This window comes from Salvelinus namaycush, unplaced genomic scaffold (assembly GCF_016432855.1).
Source record: "Salvelinus namaycush isolate Seneca unplaced genomic scaffold, SaNama_1.0 Scaffold608, whole genome shotgun sequence".
NCBI lineage: Eukaryota > Metazoa > Chordata > Actinopteri > Salmoniformes > Salmonidae > Salvelinus > Salvelinus namaycush.
The window spans coordinates 70,001-83,360 of record NW_024061318.1 but is presented as its reverse complement, the minus strand read 5'-3'; the positions used below and the strand labels follow the sequence as shown (position 1 = coordinate 83,360).

At 47.8% G+C, this 13,360-nt stretch overlaps 1 protein-coding gene across 1 annotated transcript in view; it reads right to left on the bottom strand.

Moving 5' to 3' along the window:
- The window catches only part of LOC120042055 (ras-GEF domain-containing family member 1B-like), a 70,574-nt gene that overhangs the window by 44,581 nt on the left and 12,633 nt on the right, over positions 1 to 13,360 (bottom strand). Inside the window, exons 2-4 of the mRNA XM_038986947.1 lie at positions 11,648 to 11,821; positions 11,322 to 11,444; positions 10,474 to 10,611 (exon numbers count right to left, since the gene is read on the bottom strand). Of these exons, the coding sequence (XP_038842875.1) occupies positions 10,474 to 10,611; positions 11,322 to 11,444; positions 11,648 to 11,815 (429 nt within the window). The 5' untranslated portion in view covers positions 11,816 to 11,821. The remainder of the gene's footprint in view (positions 1 to 10,473; positions 10,612 to 11,321; positions 11,445 to 11,647; positions 11,822 to 13,360) is intronic.

Sequence of the window (13,360 nt, the reverse complement as noted above, 5' to 3'; positions counted from 1 at the left end):
GCTCCTCTCTACGGTAACCTAGCGGTGCCGCTCCTTCTACGGGTAACCTAGCGGTGCCGCTCCTCTCTACGGTAACCTAGCGGTGCCGCTCCTCTCTACGGTAACCTAGCGGTGCCGCTCCTCTCTACGGTAACCTAGCGGTGCCGCTCCTCTCTACGGAACTAGCGGTGCCGCTCCTCTCTACGGTAACCTAGCGGTGCCGCCCTCTCTACGGTAACTAGCGGGCTCTCTCTCGGTAACTAGCGTGCGCTCCTCTCTACGGTAACCTAGCGGTGCTCCTCTCTACGGTAACCTAGCGGTGCTCCTCCTCTCTACGGTAACCTAGCGGTGCCGCTCCTCTCTACGGTAACCTAGCGGTGCCGCTCCTCTCTACGGTAACCTAGCGGTGGCTCCTCTCTCGGTAACCTAGCGGTGCCGCTCCTTCTACGGTAACCTAGCGGTGCCGCTCCTCTTACGGTAACTAGCGGTGCCCCTCTTCTACGGTAACCTAGCGGTGCCGCTCCTCTCTACGGTAACCTAGCGGTGCCCTCCTCTCTACGGTAACCTAGCGGTGGCCCTCCTCTCACGGTAACCTAGCGGTGCCGCTCCTCTCTACGGTAACCTAGCGGTGCCGTTCCTCTCTACGGTAACCTAGCGGTGCCCCTCCTCTCTACGGTAACCTAGCGGTGCCCTCCTCTCTACGGTAACCTAGCGGTGCCGCTCCTCTCTACGGTAACCTAGCGGTGCCGCTCCTCTCTACGGTAACCAGCGGTGCTCTCTCTACGGAACTAGCGGTGCCGCTCTCTCTACGGTAACCTAGCGGTGCTCCTCTCTACGGTAACCTAGCGGTGCTCCTCCTCTCTACGGTAACCTAGCGGTGCCGCTCCTCTCTACGGTAACCTAGCGGTGCCGCTCCTCTCTACGGTAACCTAGCGGTGCCGCTCCTCTCTACGGTAACCTAGCGGTGCCGCTCCTCTCTACGGTAACCTAGCGGTGCCGCTCCTCTCTACGGTAACCTAGCGGTGCCCCTCCTCTCTACGGTAACCTAGCGGTGCCGCTCCTCTCTACGGTAACCTAGCGGTGCGCTCCTCTCTACGGTAACCTAGCGGTGCTCCTCTCTACGGTAACCTAGCGGTGCGTCCTCTCTACGGTAACCTAGCGGTGCCGCTCCTCTCTACGGTAAACCTAGCGGTGCCGCTCTCTCTACGGTAACCTAGCGGTGCCGCTCCTCTCTACGGTAACCTAGCGGTGCCGCTCCTCTCTACGGTAACCTAGCGGTGCCCTCCCTCTACGGTAACCTAGCGTGCCCTCTCTCTACGGTAACCTAGCGGTGCCGCTCCTCTCTACGGTAACCTAGCGGTGCCCCTCCTCTCTACGGTAACCTAGCGGTGCCCCTCATCTCTACGGTAACCTAGCGGTGCCGCTCCTCCTACGGTAACTAGCGGTGCCGCTCCTCTCTACGGTAACCTAGCGGTGCCCCTCCTCTCTACGGTAACCTAGCGGTGCCGCTCCTCTCTACGGTAAACCTAGCGGTGCCGCTCCTCTCACGGTAACCTAGCGGTGCCGCTCCTCTCTACGGTAACCTAGCGGTGCCGCTCCTCTCTACGGTAACCTAGCGGTGCCGCTCCTCTCTACGGTAACCTAGCGGCGCCGCTCCTCTCTACGGTAACCTAGCGGTGCCGCTCCTCTCTACGGTAACCTAGCGGCGCCGCTCCTCTCTACGGTAACCTAGCGGCGCCCCTCCTCTCTACGGAGTAACCTAGCGGGTGCCGCTCTCTCTACGGTAACCTAGCGGTGCCCCTCCTCTCTACGGTAACCTAGCGGTGCCGCTCCTCTCTACGGTAACCTAGCGGTGCCGCTCCTCTCTACGGTAACCTAGCGGTGCCCCTCTCTACGGTAACCTAGCGGTGCCGCTCCTCTCTACGGTAACCTAGCGGTGCCGCTCCTCTCTACGGTAACCTAGCGGTGCCGCTCTCTCTACGGTAACTAGCGGTGCCGTCCTCTCTACGGTAACCTAGCGGTGCCGCTCCTCTCTACGGTAACCTAGCGGTGCCCCTCCTCTCTACGGTAACCTAGCGGTGCCCCTCCTCTCTACGGTAACCTAGTAGTACACTAGTAATCTAATAATAATATAACATTTAGTAGAACTCTGACCTCAGCAATGGGGCATTAAGTACAACTGTAATCTAGATAACACTTGGATGACTACACTGTTATATATGTACACAATACCTTGGGACTTTTACCATCCATCAAAAAGGTGGAATTAGTTGCACTCAAATTTTTTACTTCATTATTAAATTTTTAAAATGAGTTTTCACTGCATTAGGGATAGCATACACAGACCTTCTGGCTTTACAGCCTTCTTCAGTGTGCAGGTACACTTATATTTTAATTCAAAACAGCATTTGTAAAGAACTACAGATGAGCAGCAGGTGCTTCTGAGTACAGTTGGACAATGCAAGACTAACCTGATCCCAGATCTGTTGGTGTTCTCTTGCTCTGGTCACGACAAGGATGATAGGAATTGGCAAGACAACACAAACAGATCTGGGATCAGGCTAGTGGTAATGCAAGACTAACCTGATCCCAGATCTGTTGGTGTTCTCTTGCTCTGGTCACGACAAGGATGATAGGAATTGGCAAGACAACACAAACAGATCTGGGATCAGGCTAGTGGTAATGCAAGACTAACCTGATCCCAGATCTGTTGGTGTTCTCTTGCTCTGGTCACGACAAGGATGATAGGAATTGGCAAGACAACACAAACAGATCTGGGATCAGGCTAGTGGTAATGCAAGACACCAGTGAGACGGTCTCAGGTCGGGTGGGGGGGGGGGGGGGGGGGGGGGACTTCAAAGCATCCCGCCATCTGGTGAGTCTTCTGTTCTCCACAGACATGGGGGTTAAGGGACAGAAGGGGGCTCTGCCTGGCTATAATTAGAAACTATTCCTGGAGATACCAGGCTGACATTTCCACGCAGCGGGAGCTACTTGTGACAAATGGTACTGTTGAACAGCGGGAGGGGGAGGGGCTAAGCTTTCTTCTATGCCTCCGCCACCCTCAACTCTGGTATCAGAGAAGGGAACAGACGGTCACGCCGCCAATCACACCCCCCCCTCACCCTTCTTTTTCCTGGCTTTGTGACATCACTTCCTGGTGAGGACCACCTGACCAGCGCCAGAAGGTTCTCTTTGTTATGGAATCAGACAGCTTAGCTCAGAGAGGGGGAGAGAGAGAGAGAGAGAGAGAGAGAGAGAGAGAGAGAGAGAGAGAGAGAGAGAGAGAGAGAGAGAGAGAGACAGAGACAGAGACAGAGAGAGAGCGACAGAGAGAGAGAGCGACAGAGAGAGAGAGCGACAGAGAGAGAGAGCGACAGAGAGAGAGAGCGACAGAGAGAGAGAGAGACAGAGAGAGAGCGACAGAGAGAGAGAGACAGAGAGACAGAGAGAGAGAGACAGAGAGACAGAGAGAGAGAGTGAGAGAGAGAGAGAGTGAGAGAGAGAGAGAGAGAGAGAGAGAGCGAGAGAGAGACAGAGAGAGAGCGACAGAGAGAGACAGAGAGAGAGCGACAGAGAGACAGAGAGAGAGCGACAGAGAGAGAGAGAGAGAGAGAGCGAGAGCGAGAGCGAGAGCGAGAGAGAGAGAGAGACAGAGAGAGAGACAGAGAGAGAGAGAGAGACAGAGAGAGAGAGACAGAGAAAGAGAAAGACAGAGAGGAGGACTTAAGTGCATACTGCACTTAGAGCAGGAATGCACTCACTCCTGTTGCCATCACGATGTTTGTGTGTCTAGTGTCTGAAAACACCCATAATATAGACGGGTTGGTTGTTTAGCAACAAAAGCGACACATGCCCAATTAAGGGGCAAAACAGACGGGGTAAGCTTAGATTGTTGACAACATCCAAAACTACATTTAAACATAAACAAACATAAATACATTTGCAAAATGAGCACTTGTTGTCACTCAAATACATCTATACAGTTGTTGGTTAGCTAGCTAGCAAATTTGAGCCATATTAGCATAGACAAGACATCAGTCAAAACACCCCAGACATGGTATCAAGAACGAGATAAAAACGAGCCACTTACTGGTTATTCCAAGATGGCTTAGTAGTTCAGACGTCATTTTGTCCTCGTATTGTCGTGTCCTGTATATATATATATATTTACACCTTTCTTCACATATCTTTTATATATTTTATTATCCAAGAACTCAACTACAAAAGCTTTCCTGCAACCCGCCTCACCAATTACAAAAAAAAAGTATTATTTACCTCAAATCTGAAAATCCACAGTGGAAGCTAGCCAGGGGCTAATCAGAAGCTAGCCAGAAAGCTAACCAGAAGCTAGCCGGAAGCTAGCTAGAAGCTAATCTGAAGCTGCCCAGAAGTTAGCCGGTTTGCTGGCTAGCGTTGGTGTTTCAGCTGCCCACGTTTTGTGGTCATCACCTATTCCTTTAGCTCGATAATCTACCGGCACTTTTGTGCAACGCGACTCGGACCGGAGCATACCGGGCCTTTTTTTTTTTTTTCTCAGTGTCCCCGGATTTCAGCCGCAGGCTCTGGACATTTGCACGGAGCCCCACCGGGCCTTCACGACTGACTGCCGACGTTATCTGCCCGAGGGAGTTATCCAACTGGCACCTCCGTCGCGACGTTACCTGAACGCTCATCTGGGGCCCGCTAATCGTTAGCTGTCTTATCGGCTGCTATCTGAATAAGTATATCGGACAATTTTTTCTTGGGTCACTATATCTATTTTGCCAATTGGATTGATCCCCTCTACCACACGGAACCCCACTAATCTACAGACGGAAACGCACGAGGTGTCTAAAAATAGACCTCCATCCTATGCTATCTTGCTACCGATAGCCATCTACCCGGCCAGCTGTCTGGATCGCCGTGACCCCAACCAACCTCTACTCACTGGACCCTTATTGATCACTCGATTAAGCATGCCTCTCAATGTAAATATGCCTTGTCCATTGCTGTTCTGTTTAGTGTTTATTGGCTTATTTCACTGTAGAGCCTCTAGCCCTGCTCACTATACCTTATCCAACCTCTCAGTTCCACCACCCACATATGCGATGACATCACCTGGTTTCAATGATGTTTCTAGAGACAATATCTCTCTCATCATCACTCAATACCTAGGTTTACCTCCACTGTATTCACATCCTACCATACCTTTGTCTGTACATTATTCCTTGAAGCTATTTTATCGCCCCCAGAAACGTCCTTTTACTCTCTGTTCTAGACGTTCTAGACGACCAATTCTCATAGCTTTTAGCCGTACCCTTATCCTACTCCTCCTCTGTTCCTCTGGTGATGTAGAGGTGAATCCAGGCCCTGCAGTACCTAGCTCCACTCCTATTCCCCAGGCGCTCTCTTTTGATGACTTCTGTAACCGTAATAGCCTTGGTTTCATGCATGTTAACATTAGAAGCCTCCTCCCTAAGTTTGTTTTGTTCACTGCTTTAGCACACTCTGCCAACCCGGATGTTTTAGCCGTGTCTGAATCCTGGCTTAGAAAGACCACCAAAAATTCTGACATTTTCATCCCCAACTACAATATTTTCAGACAAGATAGAACGGCCAAAGGGGGCTGTGTTGCAATCTACTGCAAAGATAGCCTGCAGAGTTCTGTTTTACTATCCAGGTCTGTTCCCAAACAATTTGAACTTCTACTTTTAAAAATCCACCTCTCTAAAAACAAGTCTCTCACCATTGCCGCCTGCTATAGACCACCCTCTGCCCCCAGCTGTGCTCTGGACACCATATGTGAACTGATTGCCCCCCATCTATCTTCAGAGCTCGTGTTGCTAGGCGACCTAAATTGGAACATGCTTAACACCCCAGCCATCCTACAATCTAAGCTTGATGCCCTCAATCTCACACAAATTATCAATGAACCTACCAGGTACCACCCCAATTCCGTAAACACGGGTACCCTCATAGATATCATCCTAACCAACTTGCCCTCCAAATACACCTCTGCTGTTTTCAACCAAGATCTCAGCGATCACTGCCTCATTGCCTGCATCCGTAATGGGTCAGCGGTCAAACGACCTCCACTCATCACTGTCAAACGCTCCCTGAAACACTTCAGCGAGCAGGCCTTTCTAATCGACCTGGCCGAGGTATCCTGGAAGGATATTGATCTCATCCCGTCAGTAGAGGATGCCTGGATATTTTTTAAAAATGCCTTCCTCACCATCTTGAATAAGCATGCCCCATTCAAGAAATTTAGAACCAGGAACAGATATAGCCCTTGGTTCTCTCCAGACCTGACTGCCCTTAACCAACAGAAAAACATCCTATGGCGTTCTGCATTAGCATCGAACAGCCCCCGTGATATGCAACTTTTCAGGGAAGCTAGAAACCAATATACACAGGCAGTTAGAAAAGCCAAGGCTAGCTTTTTCAAGCAGAAATTTGCTTCCTGCAACACAAATTCAAAAAAGTTCTGGGACACTGTAAAGTCCATGGAGAATAAGAACACCTCCTCCCAGCTTCCAACTGCACTGAAGATAGGAAACACTGTCACCACCGACAAATCCACTATAATTGAGAATTTCAATAAGCATTTTTCTACGGCTGGCCATGCTTTCCACCTGGCTACCCCTACCCCGGTCAACAGCACTGCCCTCCCCTCTGCTACTCGCCCAAGACTTCCCCATTTCTCTTTCTCCCAAATACAGTCAGCTGATGTTCTGAAAGAGCTGCAAAATCTGGACCCTTACAAATCAGCCGGGCTAGATAATCTGGACCCTTTCTTTCTAAAACTATCTGCTGAAATTGTTGCCACCCCTATTACTAGCCTTTTCAACCTCTCTTTCGTGTCGTCTGAGATTCCCAAAGATTGGAAAGCAGCTGCGGTTATCCCCCTCTTCAAAGGGGGGGACACTCTTGACCCTAACAGCTACAGACCTATATCTATCCTACCCTGCCTTTCTAAGGTCTTCGAAAGCCAAGTCAACAAACAGATTACCGACCATTTCGAATCCCACCATACCTTCTCCGCTATGCAATCTGGTTTCAGAGCTGGTCATGGGTGCACCTCAGCCACGCTCAAGGTCATAAACGATATCTTAACCGCCATCGATAGGAAACAATACTGTGCAGCCGTATTCATTGACCTGGCCAAGGCTTTTGACTCTGTCAATCACCACATCCTCATCGGCAGACTCGACAGCCTTGGTTTCTCTAATGATTGCCTCGCCTGGTTCACCAACTACTTCTCTGATCGAGTTCAGTGTGTCAAATCGGAGGGTCTGTTGTCCGGGCCTCTGGCAGTCTCTATGGGGGTGCCACAGGGTTCAATTCTTGGACCGACTCTCTTCTCTGTATACATCAATGATGTCGCTCTTGCTGCTGGTGATTCTCTGATCCACCTCTACGCAGACGACACTATTCTGTATACTTCTGGCCCTTCTTTTGACACTGTGTTAACAACCCTCCAGGCAAGCTTCAATGCCATACAACTCTCCTTCCGTGGCCTCCAATTGCTCTTAAATACAAGTAAAACTAAATGCATGCTCTTCAACCGATCGCTGCCTGCACCTGCCCGCCTGTCCAACATCACTACTCTGGACGGCTCTGACTTAGAATATGTGGACAACTACAAATACCTAGGTGTCTGGTTAGACTGTAAACTCTCCTTCCAGACTCACATCAAACATCTCCAATCCAAAGTTAAATCTAGAATTGGCTTCCTATTCCGCAACAAAGCATCCTTCACTCATGCTGCCAAACATACCCTTGTAAAACTGACCATCCTACCAATCCTCGACTTCGGTGATGTCATTTACAAAATAGCCTCCAAAACCCTACTCAATAAATTGGATGCAGTCTATCACAGTGCCATCCGTTTTGTCACCAAAGCCCCATATACTACCCACCACTGCGACCTGTACACTCTCGTTGGCTGGCCCTCGCTTCATACTCGTCGCCAAACCCACTGGCTCCAGGTCATCTACAAGACCCTGCTAGGTAAAGTACCCCCTTATCTCAGCTCGCTGGTCACCATAGCAGCACCTACCTGTAGCACGCGCTCCAGCAGGTATATCTCTCTGGTCACCCCCAAAACCAATTCTTCCTTTGGCCGCCTCTCCTTCCAGTTCTCTGCTGCCAATGACTGGAACGAACTACAAAAATCTCTGAAACTGGAAACACTTATCTCCCTCACTAGCTTTAAGCACCAGCTGTCAGAGCAGCTCATAGATTACTGCACCTGTACATAGCCCACCTATAATTTAGCCCAAACAACTACCTCTTTACCTACTGTATTTATTTATTTATTTTGCTCCTTTGCACCCCATTATTTCTATCTCTACTTTACACTTTCTTCCACTGCAAACCAACCATTCCAGTGTTTTTTTTTACTTGCTATATTGTATTTACTTCGCCACCTTGGCCTTTTTATATTTTTATTTATTTATATATATATTTTGTTTGCCTTCACCTCCCTTATCTCACCTCACTTGCTCACATTGTATATAGACTTATTTTTCTACTGTATTATTGACTGTATGTTTGTTTTACTCCATGTGTAACTCTGTGTTGTTGTATGTGTCGAACTGCTTTGCTTTATCTTGGCCAGGTCGCAATTGTAAATGAGAACGTGTTCTCAATTTGCCTACCTGGTTAAATAAAGGTGAAATAAATAAAAATTCACCACGTGGCAACTTCTCGTCATGGTAGCTATCTGGTCGTCCACAACCACAACAACACATGGACTTCTGCCCCTTTGAAGCGCGTGCATTGTTTGTAACGCGGTCAGCTAACCCGGCTATATGTCTCCTAAAACTCTTCAGTCATTTTATTCTAACTATGTGGAATATCTGGGCCACGTTTATCTGTTTACATGCTACAGTACAGCAAGGCTATAGCAAGTACCCAATGTTCCAATGTTCCAGTACCCAATGTTCCAATGTTCCAGTACCCAATGTTCCAGTACCCAATGTTCCAATGTTCCAGTACCCAATGTTCCAATGTTCCAGTACCCAATGTTCCAGTGCCCAATGTTCCAATACCCAATGTTCCAATGTTCCAGTACCCAATGTTCCAGTGCCCAATGTTCCAATGTTCCAGTACCCAATGTTCCAATGTTCCAGTACCCAATGTTCCAGTACCCAATGTTCCAATGTTACAGTACTTAATGTTCCAATGTTCCAGTACCCAATGTTCCAATGTTCCAGTACCCAATGTTCCAATGTTCCAGTACCCAATGTTCCAATGTTCCAGTACCATCCCCAATGGTGAAAAACCATCCATCTTAACACAGAGCTATAGGTCCATCATGAAAAAGAGACAAAAAGAGATGGCGTAGCTAAGTTAATGAAGCAGGGCCACGTTTATCTGGGTTAGCAGTACCAGCTAAAGTTATCACCAGCTCTTTGCTTCTTACACAGCTTCATCATCAAGTTATTAGTTATTTTTTATCAATGGCAACAGCAGTAGCCGCGGCACTAAATGTGCAGTTTTGGGGTTCCATTTTAACATCCATTGAAGGAGAGGATAACGAGAGAAGTACAAGCATTTCATAGGAAGTCATCCCTCAAAGTAAACCAGGAAAACAGCCCTATGAAGCAAACCAAGGGTAACGTTCCAAATGACACCCTATTCCCTACATAGTTCACTACTATAGACCGGGACCCAATGGCACCCTATTCCCTATATAGTGCAGCACTTTTGACCAGAGCCCTATTCCCTATATAGTGCAGCACTTTTGACCAGAGCCCTTAGGGGGCCATTTGGGATGCTGACCAAAGCAAACCAGTGCTAAGCTAGTGACATTCAAGTCAGCAGTAGTGAAACAATTCAACTGCAGCCTCAGGAGAAACAGGGCAGCAGACAAGCTGCTGAACAATAGATATTTTCTTTTGATTTGGCCAGGCAACATTTAAAAAAATATATATATATATGCTTTGTGGCTCGAGCAAACTTTCCCCACTAACCAACCCCCTGAAACCTCTAGCCCAGCAATTGCCTTGCTCCACATGCCCTCTAAAATATACCCAATAACTGCTGATTCAAGGGAAACAAAAATATACTGTTTTCCCAAACGATGATGTTATTTTTCTTTTTTCCCCCTCATTCTCTTCTTATCAACTTTACAGCCAAGACAGGTCAGGTGGCATCGGATGACAGGCTAACTTTACATCCAAGACAGGTGGCATCGGATGACGGACTAACTTTACAGCCAAGACAGGTCAGGTGGCATCGGATGACAGGCTAACTTTACATCCAAGACAGGTCAGGTGGCATCGAATGACGGACTACCTTTACAGCCAAGACAGGTCAGGTGGCATCGAATGACGGGCTACCTTTACAGCCAAGACAGGTCAGGTGGCATCATAAGACAGACTAACTTGTGAGTGTGTCTTTGTTATTTATGAATCTTATGTACTCATGTGTCTTATATACTCCTGGCTGCACAATGAATTTCCCTTCAGTGACAAAGATTGAATGAATTTGACTGTAACTGACCTCGTCCCCTGAGGACAGGCGTTGGGTCAGCTCCTTCAAGCCCCTCATCATCCTCTCGTCTCTGAAGTCGTAGGAGAACGTCTCCGTCCACTCCTGAAGCAGCTGGAGTATCTTGGGCGTCAACTTCCTGATCCTCATCTGAAAGAAAAAAAAGTGATTGTTGCAGGTCTATCTTCAAGAAGTATATAGTATAACGGAGAAATATTACTGTGTACCATTCTAGTATAACGGAGAAATATTACTGTGTACCATTCTAGTATAACGGAGAAATATTACTGTGTACCATTCTAGTATAACGGAGAAATATTACTGTGTACCATTCTAGTATAACGGAGAAATATTACTGTGTACCATTCTAGTATAACGGAGAAATATTACTGTGTACCATTCTAGTATAACGGAGAAATATTACTGTGTACCATTCTAGTATAACGGAGAAATATTACTGTGTACCATTCTAGTATAACGGAGAAATATTACTGTGTACCATTCTAGTATAACGGAGAAATATTACTGTGTACCATTCTAGTATAACGGAGAAATATTACTGTGTACCATTCTAGTATAACGGAGAAATATTACTGTGTACCATTCTAGTATAACGGAGAAATATTACTGTGTACCATTCTAGTATAACGGAGAAATATTACTGTGTACCATTCTAGTATAACGGAGAAATATTACTGTGTACCATTCTAGTATAACGGAGAAATATTACTGTGTACCATTCTAGTATAACGGAGAAATCGTGTACCATTCTAGTATAACGGAGAAATATTAGTGTGTACCATTCTAGTATAATATACTACAGTACAACCTTAATGAGTATAATGGAGGTATAGAGTTACCTTGTCTGCCTGAGGGTCACTCAGTCTCTGCTGTTCCATACACAGGTGACAGACTTTGGACATGAGCTCGTAGGGGTGGATGAACAGACGAGAGGAGAGCAGGAAGGTGAAGATGTATGTTCTCTGTGGAGAGAAAGATGGGAAGGAAGAGAGATGTAAATAACAGAGGAATATGTTTTTTTTTTTTTTTTTTCTCCCCTTGTGGAAAGTTAAATAAGAAAGAAAGACAGAAACAAAAAGAGAGGTAAACAGAGAGAGAGAGAAAAGTAGAGAGAGAGAGAGAGAGAGAGAGAGAGATGGAAACAGCAAGAGAGACAGACGCTCACGTCAGGGTAGTAGTCCATGCTGGGGACAAGGTGGTGGATGAGGGCCTCAAGCGAGCCGGACACCAGGGTGTTGTCATGGTAATACAGTCCCTCTTCCTTGGTCTGGCTCTGGTTCTTGTTGTAACCACTGGAGACCAGCATGCCTGTCAGCGGTGACGTCTGAGGCATATTGTCCTGCAGAGAGGAAAAGTTTGTTTAGTTTAATCCAGAAAGAGAGAGCAAAAGAGAGAGGGGGGAGTATAGAGAGAGAGAGGAGTAGCGCGAGAGAGAGGAAAGTAGAGCGAGAGAGAGAGAAAAGTAGAGAGAGAGAGAGAGAGAGGGGAGTAGCGCGAGAGAGAGAGGAAAGTAGAGCGAGAGAGAGAGGAAAGTAGAGAGAGAGAGAGGGGAAAGTAGAGAGAGAGAGAGAGGAAAGTAGAGAGAGAGAGAGAGGGGAAAGTAGAGAGAGAGAGAGGGGAAAGTAGAGAGAGAGAGAGAGGGGAAAGTAGAGAGAGAGAGAGGGGAAAGTAGAGAGAGAGAGAGAGGGGAAAGTAGAGCGAGAGAGAGAGGAAAGTAGAGAGAGAGAGAGAGAGGAAAGTAGAGAGAGAGAGAGAGGAAAGTAGAGAGAGAGAGAGAGAGGAAAGTAGAGAGAGAGAGAGAGGAAAGTAGAGAGAGAGAGAGAGAGAGAGGAGTAGCGCGAGAGAGAGAGGAAAGTAGAGCGAGAGAGGAAAGTAGAGAGAGAGAGAGGAAAGTAGAGAGAGAGAGAGAGAGAGAGGAGTAGCGCGAGAGAGAGAGGAAAGTAGAGCGAGAGAGAGAGGAAAGTAGAGAGAGAGAGAGGAAAGTAGAGCGAGAGAGAGAGGAAAGTAGAGAGAGAGAGAGGAAAGTAGAGAGAGAGAGAGAGAGAGGAAAGTAGAGAGAGAGAGGAAAGTAGAGAGAGAGAGAGAGAGGAAAGTAGAGAGAGAGAGAGGAAAGTAGAGAGAGAGAGAGAGGAAAAACAGACGTCTCAGTACAATGGACTGACTGAAGAAGACTTGTTATTATTCTGATATTTCAGAGAGACACAGAAGTGGACGTGAAGACAATGGGAAAAAAATAACAGAGCTATATTCTCCAACCCAAACAGGCAAACCTGAGGTTTGTTTACAAAATGGTTGGTTAGGGCCTCAGCCAGGAGACAACACTTGGCCTCAGCCAGGAGACAACACTTGTCCTCAGCCAGGAGACAACACTTGGCCTCAGCCAGGAGACAACACTTGTCCTCAGCCTGGAGACAACACTTGTCCTCAGCCAGGAGACAACACTTGTCCTCAGCCAGGAGACAACACTTGTCCTCAGCCAGGAGACAACACTTGTCCTCAGCCAGGAGACAACACTTGTCCTCAGCCTGGAGACAACACTTGGCCTCAGCCTGGAGACAACACTTGGCCTCAGCCTGGAGACACCACTTGGCCTCAGCCAGGAGACAACACTTGGCCTCAGCCAGGAGACAACACTTGGCCTCAGCCAGGAGACAACACTTGGCCTCAGCCAGGAGACAACACTTGTCCTCAGCCAGGAGACAACACTTGTCCTCAGCCAGGAGACAACACTTGGCCTCAGCCAGGAGACAACACTTGTCCTCAGCCAGGAGACAACACTTGTCCTCAGCCTAACATTGGCAGCTTTAAAAGAAGCAGTGTCAGAATGGATGCATCACACCGCTTAATGCTATGATTTACAATGTAAAGTACCACCTTT